The following is a 12,931-nucleotide window of genomic DNA, read 5'->3' as shown; positions in this document are numbered from 1 at the left end:
CTTCCAACAACCACAAAAGCAAAACAATTAAATTACAGAGAGAAACAAACAATACACATGAATCACAAAATATCACTATAAACGTATTTATAACATAAAAAAGTAAATACAAAATAATTAATAACAATCCAAATTATGAAAAACTGTTTTATGATTGATAAAATCAATTGTGTAAATAGCCAATTACCAAATTTCAAAATTATCTGTTAAATAGGTCAAATATATTTACATGATCAGTTTCCAAATTAACATATTAAAACTTATAAAAATAAATGTATAATCAATTAAAAATGTAAAAAAAACATTCCCACACTATTCTCCTACAAACTTCACATCCCGCTAAAAAACTGGCATAAATAAAGTAATATATATTTCCAAAATCAAAAGTGCCCTAAAAATAATTAAACAGACTTATCAATAAAATAGCATTTTATATCACAACCATTACCCATAAACTTAAACTTTAAAAAACTATGATATATATCACTATATTTAACACACACATAAAAGACTTAAACATATATAGGTTCAAAATAAGCTTTATTCGATATTTAGACAAATATCATATAAGCATACCTTCATATACATAGTTAAAAAAGCAAAAGGATAAATGCATTTATATTACAAATGATCAAGTATATTTCAATTTAAAAATTTCATACTAAAATCTCATTAAAAATTTAAAAGATGTGCCTTTAAAACCAGGTAAAAAACACATAGGAGTAATCACCAAATCCACATTCAATCTAAAGTTTTCCTACATTTTATCACTAGTTTTAAAAACTGTTCCATTTTGGTTATCACCTCCTTATCTTCCAGTTCCTGTAACCGCTCAAAAGCCATTTTACATGTCCTGATATTCCATCTCTTTAGTAACGGTAATAATAGGGGTTTTCTCAGAAACTGATAAAACTTACAAAAGAGGATGGTGTGAATATTAGATTGTTTTGAAATAGTGTCACAGGGACAAAGAGAGGTGATCCGTGACCAGTCATTGCAATTTGGGAAAGTTACATATCGATAAAAAGAGCCCATTCTAAATCTGGTGAGTAACATCCTTGTGTAGCACGGAAAAGCTAATGATAAATATGGTTGGAGCCCCTTGCGAGGTGTCACCCTTTGGTATGCCCGGATGGTGTCAGAAAGTTTCTGTTTGTTCCATCTGACTGTTTCCAGATGGGCCATTAAATTCTTTCTCAGATCTTTTCGCGAGATGTTTTCTAGTGACGAAGGATCTGTATACCATTCTTGGTGCCCAATTTCAGAGAAGAAATTTCTCACATAGATCAGCCAGTTTGATTGATTAAAGTATTTAGCCCCTTCCAAGTTAAGAATGTCTTGTAGCACCTCTCTATTAAAAGCCGTCTCCGGGGTGGTCCAAATTTTGTGCCAAAGCAGGAGAGGTTCAGTTTTGATGGTATCTGTTATATATGGGAGGTCCAATTCGATGTGCATTTTATATACAGAGGTTGCCTTTGGGGCGGCGAGAAGATACCTTAAAAATTGGTTTTCCAGAATTTGTATCTGTGAAATATTTTTGTCTATGCCCCAGAGACCAGCCCCGTAGGTAGCAGTAGATATGCATTTTGCTTTGTATACAATTAATAGTTGTTTAACCGGTCTGCCCCCTATCTTTCCTGCAAAGTCCCGGAGACCTCCAATCGCTCTCGTGAAAGCAAGTTTCCTCTTCTCTATTGCCGCTTTCCAGGATAGCTTTCTATGTAGACAAATTCCCAAATATGTAAATGCCTCCACTGTCTCCAGTTTTTGAACATCAATGAAGATGGGGCATGGGTTTTTTTTTTAAACTTTTGTTACATAGCATGGTGTACGATTTTGCTATGTTCACTTTAAGGCCCCTGTCATTCATGAAAGTCGTAAAAGCTGATACTGCTTTTTGTAGGCCCATTCTGGTCTGGGATAGAATCGCAGCGTCATCTGCGTAAAGCAGGATTGGGATCGATTCACCTCCTATTTTTGGGAAGTCGCACTCGATTGTTTTCAGATGCTCGCCAATCGCATTTATATAAAGGGAGAAAAGCAGGGGGGCCAGGATGCACCCCTGTCTAACCCCTCTATTGATGTTAAAACGTGGCGAGCACTCTCCCTTCAGTCCATATCTCACTCTGGCTCCTGCTTCACGGTACAAGGCCCTAATGAAAAGAAGGATTGATGGATCCATCCCGATACGGTTTAAGATGTCCCATAGTTGGTCATGCTGGACACAGTCAAAAGCTGAAGTGAGATCTATATATGTTATATAGAGACTGTGCCTTTTGGTGTCGATGTATTTTGACTGGATTAGATGTAAATTGAGGACCTGTTCAATTGTACCTCTGCCAGACCGAAAACCGTATTGTAATTTCGAGAGTATGTCTTTCTCCTCTATCCAGATGGTTAGTCTTTTCAGGATTATGCGTCCAACAATTTTCATCAGGGTATCGAGGAGGGATATAGGCCTATAGCACGATGGCAGGTGCCTATCTCCTTTTTTGAAAATTGGTATTAATATGGCCTCTCCCCAAGTTGGCAGGAGCTTTGTATGGTTTATGGAGTTAAGGACAGAGGTCAGTAAGGGAGCCCAAAATTCCATCTCTGCCTTATACACATCCGCTGGGATTGCATCTGGTCCCGGGGCCTTCCCGGGTGGGCTTTCTTTGATGGCTGATTCCACCTCCTCAAGTGAAAAAAGGATTTGGCATGGACTATCCCGGACTGGGTTTATAGTCAATAAATCCGGGTTGAGGTTTTTTGAACATACAGGTTTGGAGTAGAGCTCCTGGAAATGCGCCGCCCACATCTCTCCATTTATTGCCATGTCCAAAATCCTCTCGGGCATTTTTACCCATGGCAGGGGGGAATTAATAAGTCTCCAAAACGCTGCCATGTCGGCCAACTGCGATGTTTCCACCAATTTATGCCAAGCTTCCTGTTTCAGTTCCCTTTTTCTCTGTTTTATGGCTATGCGATATTTATTTCTAGCCTGACATATTTCTAATTGAGGTTTAGGTAAGACTCACAATATTTTTGAAAATATTTTTTGTCAGAATACCCTGATTGCATCTCAGAGATCCACTCTCATTGAACCAAGGCCCCCAGATTTTGAGAGTAGCTGAGCATTCTTCTGTCATTGCAATTTAAGTACCAGGCACTGGCTGCAGATCACAACTACACTATTAATAAATCAGGGGGCCAAACCGCAGGACTGCACAGTCAAAACTGGGATGTTGTTTATGGAATGTAGTGACAGTCATGTTTGAGGAGTGGTCATTGCCCTCAACAAAGTTTGAAAGAGAACACATATTTTGTTTTACGCTACTTCCCGTGGTATGTTGCAGGATTAAGGATATGGCAGTTAAATGCAAGACTTCATAAAGTGACATTTAGTATATGACTATGGTTGCCAGAGAACCCTCTGTGCACCCTAAATAGTGGAATACATGAAAGCCTCTTACAGGGCACATCATTCTCATATAGGAATTCCAAGTTTGCCTTTTTGTCTAGCTAAATGGCTATTGGGGATGAGAAGGATATCCTCACAACACGGAAAATCAGGAGCTTTACTTCAGCTCCATATGACTAAATGCATTTTCCTGTGTAGCTCTCACTAAACCTGGCAAGCTGAATTATCTCTAGGCGCTCCTGATGTTTTGGCTAATAAGACAACCAAGTCAAGTTTCTCCTCACTGGTAGGCAGGGGCATAGAGTCCCCACTGCACTGCCATGTGACTGCATTTGTTAAGACGTTATCTTACACTGGAGAAAATCAATTTAAATTAAATAAATCTCTCCAATTGTCTGTTCCTTTATTCTCAGAGCCTGAAGTAGTGTTTGTGAACCAGGATAAAGTCCAGAAAGAAGTGAAGGCTATCCTGACGCAGACTGCCACCATGAGCTGTGAAGTATCGCAAGCCAAGACTGAGGTTATATGGTACAAGGATGGAAAACAAATCACCGCCAGCAAGAACATTAAGGTGGAGTCTGATGGCAAATCCCGAAGGCTGGTTGTGGGGCAGGTGGAGATGAAAGACGCTGGGGATTACATCTGTGAAGCTGCTGGGCAGAAACTCAACTTCAAAGTTCAAGTTACAGGTCTGTCAAATATCTACCTGTAATATTTCATTGAGTCATTTGTTTCCCTACTCTAGGCCATGTTCACAGAGCTGTGATTTGGATTTCAGGATATATTTACCAATTCAAAAGAAATGCCTGAAAATAAGGTGCTTTAAAATATTCAGAACCTAATTGTTCTCAGCCAATATCTGTTCCTATTAAAGTTTTTTTTGTTAATGACATTTTATTGATATTCATACCAGTGATAACAAACATTCCAAGCTTGTCTGGAAAGAGATAGTAGTATGCAGTACATCTTATTACATTGTTCATATTGATGGCCCAGCAGCATTTCGATTGAGCAGGATTATTACAGCTAATCACCTTGTACATCGTTTTTTATCAATCAATCAATACATCTTTATTCGGATATGAAATATCCATAAAAGCACAGAGCAAGAAACCAACAGAAATGTACATTTAAAACATTATGCAATTTAAAACAGTAAGCACACAGGGACCTGTGAATTGTAACATGCACGGCAAAAAAATACGTGTATACAAAAAGACAAAAATGTGCAAAGTAGCAAATTCTTGATAAAACTTATGGTAAACTTAAAATTTATGGCAAGATTATTCATAGCAGGTAGCAGCATAATTTGTTAAAGTGCAAAGAGATTTAACAGATAGCACATATAGCCGGGCGAGACCTAATGTATTCCTCAATATAAAGCAATTTTAACTCCTTGTGATAGACAAAGTGTGAGGAAGAAATCGGCGCCCCCAAAAGTCTCCTGCAAAATCTTTTTTTTTTTTCTACTTGGATACTACGACAATTTGCAAGACCCCAAACTTTTTCAGAAAATGTTGCAGTAGGTATGCACTGTGTTTTATATATTTTCAATAAAGATAGCACTGCCTCAGTATTTTTAGGTTGCGGGAGACACAAAATTGAGTTTGTGGACTTTATTTATTTATTTATTTTATTTTACTTTAATGGTTTATAAAGCACTCAAATCACCCCATCAGGGTATCTCCGCGCTCGAAGTGCTGTAGGGCTTCAGGGGATACTAGATTAAAACAAAGTTGCTTTTAGCATTTTCCTGAACTTCAGGTAGTCCGTACATATTCGTAGATGGATGGGGAGTTAGTTCCAGTATCGTGGGGCCAGATGGTAGAAGGCCTTGCCCCCTGTTTGTGCTTTGTTGAAGCAGGGAATTTGGAGAAGAGCTTTGGATTCGGAGCGGAGTGATCTGGAGGGTAGGTATCTGATGAATTTGTCTTTCAGATAGCTGGGGCCTAAGTTATTTAAGGATTTAAATGCCATGCAACTGATCTTACATTTGGGGGGAGAGATTCAGTTCTGGGGGGGCTATGTGCCACATGAACTGCCCAAGAACCATTATCTGAGAATACTAGCCCCAGGTATGGAAAAGTGCAAGTGCATAGCAAGCATTCAAGACCTGAGGTAATTGTATTAACAAGGTGCTTTTTGGGGCCACAGCTCATTAAAAATGATTTCTTAAAATTAGTGCAAAGATCTAGGCTGGCAATAAATCTACAAAGCCCCTAACTAAAGTGCGTAGCGCATTCGGGGTGCGGCCCATTAGGACTGCATCATCGGCGTATAGTAGGACGAGTAGTTTATTACCATTACTCATTGGGACATAGTAGTCAATTCAGACAGCATGTTGTGTAAGTCATTAATGTATAAAATGAATTGGAGTGGGGCCAGTACGCACCCCTGCCTGACCCCTCTACCAATAACAATTTCACCTGAAACCTCCCCATCCCTACTAATCCTCACCCGTGCCTTCAGGTCCCTGTGCAAATAGGCAAAAAAATTAACTAAAACCTCATCCAACCCCTATTTTAAAAGACATGATCATAAGCACGATCTATTAACAAGGTCAAAGGCTGAGGTAAGGTCCATAAAAGCCAAGTAAATGGGAGCTTGCTGGGCTATAGTATATTTGCCGATAATCAAATTGAGATTTAGGCTTTGTTCCAAAGTTCCCAAATTACTTCTAAAACCTAGCTATCATTTGTTTAAAATATGTTCCTCTTCAGCCCAAGACGTAATTTTATTGAATAGCACCCTCCCAAGTATCTTAAGTGTGTTATCAATCAGGAAGATCGGTGCTGTAGCAACTAGGGTTGGATCGGTCCCCCCTTTTAAAAATCGGGACAATAATGCTGGTCGACGTGCTAGGAATGAAAGTATTTGTTAAGTTATCAAAAACATTGAGTAAAAGGGGCACCCAGAATTCCAGTTTATACTTAATGAGATAAATGAAAAGCCAGTCGGGGCCAGGGGCCTTGTTGCCTATGGTTTGGTGGATGGCATCCTCAACTTCAGATATTGATATCTGAATTCGTGAAGCAACATGAATGTCAAAGGGGTCCTCACTCTGAGATGGAGCTGTGTATATTTTGGAAAAGTAGGCTTCCCAGGCTATATCTCAGCTTAGAGGGGTTAGTGTAAGGCCCATAGTTCTCATGACCTTAACTGCTGTTCAAAGACCGTTTGTGTTATTGATTCTTGCAGCACAGTCAAGATTGTCCCAACGTTATTTCAGGATCTCGTCTTTCCGCTACCTAGCCACTTGTTTGTACTGATGCCTCAGTGATCTAACAAGGCTTGCATCCCTTGGTATCGCTGTAAGAGCTACACGGAGCTCTCTATTTGCCTGTGAACAAGTGTTAATAAACCACTTTTGGTTCTGATTATTATCAAATGCAGGTCTTGAAATCAGTTGTTTAACAAGTGATTAAAAGCATTACCTACCTCTGGATTGTGATCAATAGATGACAAACAGATCTCAACGGGTGATGGGTATGTTGTTAACATTTTAGAGAACAATTTACGATTATCAATGCCTTTCCAAATCACGCTTAAATTATCTGTCTAGGTTACTAAGTTACTTGCGCCAGGTTCTTTAACAAAATCCGGTCTAGGGGCAACCCTGATTGTAACCGAGGCTGGATTATGGTCCCCATGCACAGTGGGTATGACCTTAGCTTTTAATAAAAAGTATTCAAATGAGGCCAATATAAAAACATAGTCTATAATTGAAGCACAACCGCGACGTCTGTATGTAGGAATTTGCCAGCTGTCATTATGATTCATGGCCGCGATGTCCATCACGTTTAATAAATTATGATTCGACAGGTGGTCCAGCAATTCTGCCCCCCTTTTTACACGGGTGCACGTGAATTGGATGGGCAGTAACTAATTATTTTGCCCTAGCAATCTTAGCATTGAAATGGCTACCCAAACAGATTCCAGCTAATTTATGATTTTCCATTTAGCTTTGTAAATCCGAGACAAAATTGAAAAGATTAATGAAATTCATATTAGGTACAGTCAAAAAATCATTATAAAAATTAATAAAAACAAATTGGGACCCCTGTGTATAAATCAGGGCCTGAAAGTTGTTGCTATTTGTGGTGAGGATTTTAGCACTGCCACCTGAGGCGATAATGACCCAGGTGGAAAGTCCGCCAGAAGGGCGCCCTTGGGACGGGTACATCGTTTTTTAATAAGTCTGGGTGATCACGTAAGTAAATAGTGAGTGGTTCCCAAAATTTTGTAGGTTTGGCAGTTGTCAGTAGCTCCTCCGCATACAGTAAGAAATTGTCTCTACAGTAGATGGAGTCCATTACCCAGCGTTCCGCTATGGGGGATTTTTTACTGTCCCAGTGCATTGCGACTCTTCGTATTGCAAGGAGCAATGCAATAGCAGCACATTTTTTCTTAGCAGATTTTAAAGGTATTAAGTGGGCTAGTAAGCATAGCTGTGGTGTGCAATCAATTTTTTTAGTTTAACATTTCCCCCAGTAAGCCTATTACCTGTTCCCAATACAATCTCACTTTGCTACAATACCACGCAAGGTGCACGAAATCAGCCTGGTCCAACTAACATCTTTGACATTTTGCATCGTCTCGTAAGCCATATTTGTGCAATTTAAGTGGCGTGTGGTAGGCCTGGTGTATGTATTTGTAGTGTATGATGTGTAAGTTACCGTTGGGAGTGAGCAATGCATACGGTAGAGTCAGTGTGTGCAAACTTATTCGTGCCTGCTTACCTGCCCATATGAGTTTTGTGAGATTCGCTTCTAATCATTTGAAAATGGAGGCAGGTGGGGTTATAGGGATGTTAGCGAAGAGATATAGCAGTTTGGGCAGGATTACTATCTTTATGGGGATATTCTGTCTGCGAGGGAGAGCTGTAGGGTGATCCACCTGGCAATCTGCGTTTCAAATTTGTCAATGGCCGTGCCGTAATTGACTCTAAGCACTACTTTTGGATTACGGTGGATCCATATTCCTAAATATTTAATGGGTTGTTTCTGCCAGCCAAGAGGGAATTCCATGTGTTGTTGCTGTGTAATGTTTGTTAATGGTAGCACTGCCGATTTGCTCCAATTTATCTGCAGGCCTTACTGCCGTCCAAATTTGATGTATTCTCTTAGTACCGGTGAGAAGTTGAGGCTTGGGTCGCGGATGTATAGAACCATATCATCCGCGTACATTGATATGCCTATATGACATAAGTGGAATCGTAAAGCGGTGTGTGCATGTTGTTGGCGTATTTTGCAGACTAGGGGTCCAATGCAGTGGAAAATCAGAAGGGGAATAGTGGGCATCCCTGCCCTGTTCCTCTCTGGATGTGTATAACATCGGAAATATGTTTATCCACTTTGATACGTGCGGTGGGCTTGGTATAAAGGAGTTTGATCCAGTTTAACAGTACAGGTGGTAGCCAAATCCGTTGCAGTATCGTGAATAGATATGTCCACTCGACGGAGTGAAACGCCTTAGCTACGTCAAGGAGCACAGCTACGGCTTCTAATTTAGTATTTAGCTGGTGTAAGAGTACAAATATGGTACGGATGTTATGTGTCGTTGAACGGGTTGGTATGAAACCGGATTGGTCTGGTAGGACAATAGCCTGCATGAAGGGCTGAAGCCTAGTGGCAATGATCTTTGCCAGTATCTTAGCGTCTGTGTTTATTAGGGATAGCTGTCTATACGATTCGCCATGCTCCGGATCTTTATCTTGCTTTAATAACGCCACTATTAGCGCCTCACGCAGTGCTGATGGGAGGATCTGGTTATCATATGCCTCTTCATTCATTTCAACAGTATATGGGCTGAGCAGCTCTGAGTATTCTTTGTAGAATTCCCCTGTGAAGCCGTTGGGCCCTGTTCCTTCTAAAGTTACCATTTTTTTAGACCCTGGTATTGTCTTGTCATGTTTTGTAATGTGCTGGTATGTGTGAGGGAGTGATGGGGATAGAAACTTGAGTTTTTTGCACAAACCACTGAGAAATGGCTGTGGTGCCCATAGTGCCTAACAGCCTTTACTACTGACTGTAGCTTCATGCAACCAGCACATCAAGTTTTGCTCCCTGCTAAAGAATGACACAATGGTAGGTTAGGAGGGGGATGAAATGAAAGTAAAGACTCTTACATATCTTTAAATATTCATAACAAACAGACACATGAACTTTCCTCCGTGGTGAACAGATTATGACAAGTGTTGAATATACATTTTCCTAGCTAACCAGAAGGAAAGTTTCAATTCTATTAGGACACAGAGGAAAGGATTATGCTTTCTCTACTGTTTATTTTGCTCTGCAGCCTTATCAAAGCAACATATTTCATTCAAAGACTACAAATCCCAAGAGTCCTTGCGAAAGATTGACAACACAATGATAGAGTCAGACCTATATATCCAACATCAAGGGAAAGCACTTCCTCTTTTTTCGAGCAAAGCATCATGAACTCAGTTTTCCTCTCAGAATTCTTGTTTCTGGTCCGATCCTACAGAAAAACACAAGACATCCTGGATAAGAAACCAAATCACAACTATGTAACAAACAAAGGTACCACCTTATATTTCTGTTACAAAGTGAGAGATTCACAATCAATGAAACGTCAAGCATTAACCACATTGGTGCTAAGGCAATTCCCGGTGGGTGCTGATATTTTATAATTCCCATTGTTCATGACAAGGTCAGCTCGTCATTAGCACAGCTCCAGTGTGCCTCATGACGAGCTGACCTTGTCATGAGCATGGAAGGGGTTAAAGACACTTTAAACAACAGCCATGTTTACAGCCAACGTAATGAAAGAAGTCATTGAGAATGTTCTTATCATTGTCATAAACGAAGATTCTTATCCAACCAAAGCCCTCTGAGACTACAGGGAGTGTAGTAGATTGTATCCAATTGGGCGGGATAATCCTTGCCTCCGTGTCCTTAAAAAGATTGAAACTTTCCTTCAAGTTAGCTAGGAAGTTTTATATTCTATGTCAGGATCTGGAGGCTCAGATTATGCTAGTTTAAAGCGGGTTAACAACCAGTGAAGCCATGCTAGTAATTGGTTTGAAATAAAAGGTCTTGAAGGTTGACTCTGAAGACCAATCGGCTGCTCTGAGGATATCCTCCACGCGGCCTCCTAAGGTAAACGCCTTGGTGGCCATAGCACCCCTTGTAGGGTGTGCCCCAAAGGTGGTCAATTCAGTACCTGCCTCCTGCAAGACCCATCTCACCCAGCGGACGATAGTCGTCGTAAAGGCCAGCTTTAAAGGCTTCTTGAAGGAAGTGAATAGCTGAGCCACTCCCAGTGGCCTATATTCTTTGGTCATGGTTTCATAGACCCTCAGGAAGCAGACTACACACAACTTTTCCCAAAACATCCAAGACCTTGTCCTGGCTGGATCGCCAGGAGCAGTCCAGGCCTTTGTTAGGGTCTTTAACAATTTAGTAGTAAAAATTGCCATCCTGGCATTGATGTCTGGGGTATGAACTACTTTGTTAGCTAAAGAAGTTCTGGGGCACTCAGCCATCACCTGACCTCCTGGTCCATAGATTTTCTAATGCCACTGGCCACATATCGCGCCACATTAGTTGAGGAACTCAGTACGCTGATTGGGATTGTAAATATCTGCTGGGTTCAGGAACCCCGACGTCCCTGCAAAGTCCTTATCACCCTTATCCTCCAGCCTGGGTTTCTTGGCACCACCCTCCGGTCTTTTTTTTTCCTTCACAAAAAACCTGCTCTATATTTTTAGGATAAAACATCATGAACATATCCTGTGCCCCTTAATGGTGAGAATACTTAAAGTACTAGCTACACTTTACTGTACTATCAGGGTGTTCCTATCCCCTTCCTTTAAAAACACATCAGTCTGTATCTGTTTCCTCCAGAACATATCCTGTGTATGTTTACTGGCCACAGTTCCTAACTACCAATGACCAAACAAAGGTGTGTGATGTGTGAAGGCACATCCCGGAAGCAACTGCCAGGGAACTACTGATAGGTACTCATCAGTGTGCTCCACTTATCATCATCGGTAGCCTCCCCACTGAAATCAATGTGAGAAATGTGCAAATTGCAACATAAATTAGTGAAAAAACCTGACCCCGAGTAAGAGCACTCAAAATCAATTTTCTGTCTCTTACCCTCTAAAAATAAGCTAAACAATCACTGGCACTATTTCCAACTTTATTTACTGCTTTGTGTTTGCTCTCATTAACCCTATCAGTGCTGCCATCGGCCGCTGAACGTTCGGAGCACTACCTGGCTGGTGCTGCGAACGTTCAACGGCCGACGTGGCCCCGCCCCCTCTCTAGAATGCCCGCACTGCGCCGAAATAACGGCCGGAGTAAACGGGTTAAAAACAAACCTACTGTCATACTTCGTCATTTTAGATAGGAAGCCAACATATTTAATTGCCTATTAATACTTATCGGCAACTTCTTCAGGGCTAGGGGTCTGTCCTCACCACACTGTGAACTCACAGCTCGATTTTTTTTAAATTTTTTTTTTAAAGACGTTTATTGAGTTTTCACAGTGCAGTACATATGGCTTAGCCTACAACCCTTAGGGCCGGCCGCAACTGGAGTATGTATGTATAAGACAAAGAAGAACAAGTAGCATGTATGTAGTCGCGTACCGGTCACCAAACATTGCTTTTCATGAACAATAACCTTCACGCTATAGGTGCCCCTGTGTGCAATTTATTGATAAAGGACGTCTTGTTTTAGTAAATATAAGAAAAAAAACATTTCAACTTTGTAAACTGGACAGTTCTCATCGGTATGTCCCATTTTGCCGTGTGTATCATCAGAGAACAATGCAGCAACCTTGTTTTCGAGCCCAGGGAGAGCGCCCGCGGGCCTCAGTTGTGTGTCAAGAATGTGTATGTAAATGATACACGTGTGCGGCCTGCCTGTGCTTCGAATCGCTCCATCCACTGAGGGACAGCTGAACCTTACAGCTCATCTCTGCATTGTGTCATGATTCGTGCGGGTGGCTCTACAGACCGTCAGTGAGTCGGAGAGAGAGACGTGGCCTGCGCCAGTCCCCTCGCCTAAGTCGGCACTCATGTGCGCTTCCTAGTGGACAAACCACTTGTGGGAGATAAGAGTCCAGAACATATAAACGGGGGTGGTTGTATGGGAGGGGGGGGTTGCGGGGGGGGAGAGTGCATCTAAGTGAGTGACTCGACGGATGGCAGGTAGGAAGACACCGGGACAGGTCTGTGTGGTTTTGTGCCTGCGGGCGAATGTCCATCCAGTCCATAAGTTAGCGTACCGGACCCGTGGCGCTGTCAGGTGTCAGCCCTCTGAGCTACTGGGGGGGCGGCGGTCCCTATCGATCTAGAAACGCCACACCACCAGCATCCTCGGTGTGTGTATGTCGCTGGGGGGAGGGGGAAGGAAACACCATTCATTCACCTAACGTGTCCTCATCTATTTCATTCGTGTCATTTCATGTATTGTGGACCCTATATGAGTCCCCTGTTCGCGCCTTCTTTCTGGAGGGATCTCACAAAATCGTCCAAGAGCTGCGCAATAGGGAACT

At 41.5% G+C, this 12,931-nt stretch overlaps 1 protein-coding gene across 1 annotated transcript in view; it reads left to right on the top strand.

The window, feature by feature from the left end:
• Nucleotides 1–12,931, top strand: part of OBSCN (obscurin, cytoskeletal calmodulin and titin-interacting RhoGEF) — a 2,124,484-nt gene that overhangs the window by 293,082 nt on the left and 1,818,471 nt on the right. The window contains exon 15 of the mRNA XM_078665296.1: nt 3,817–4,092. Coding sequence (XP_078521422.1) covers nt 3,817–4,092 — 276 coding nt within the window. The remainder of the gene's footprint in view (nt 1–3,816; nt 4,093–12,931) is intronic.

This window comes from Lissotriton helveticus, chromosome 10 (genome assembly GCF_964261635.1).
Source record: "Lissotriton helveticus chromosome 10, aLisHel1.1, whole genome shotgun sequence".
Classification (NCBI taxonomy): domain Eukaryota; kingdom Metazoa; phylum Chordata; class Amphibia; order Caudata; family Salamandridae; genus Lissotriton; species Lissotriton helveticus.
Note: the sequence above shows the minus strand (reverse complement) of the source record. Positions and strands in the feature narration are given on the sequence as shown.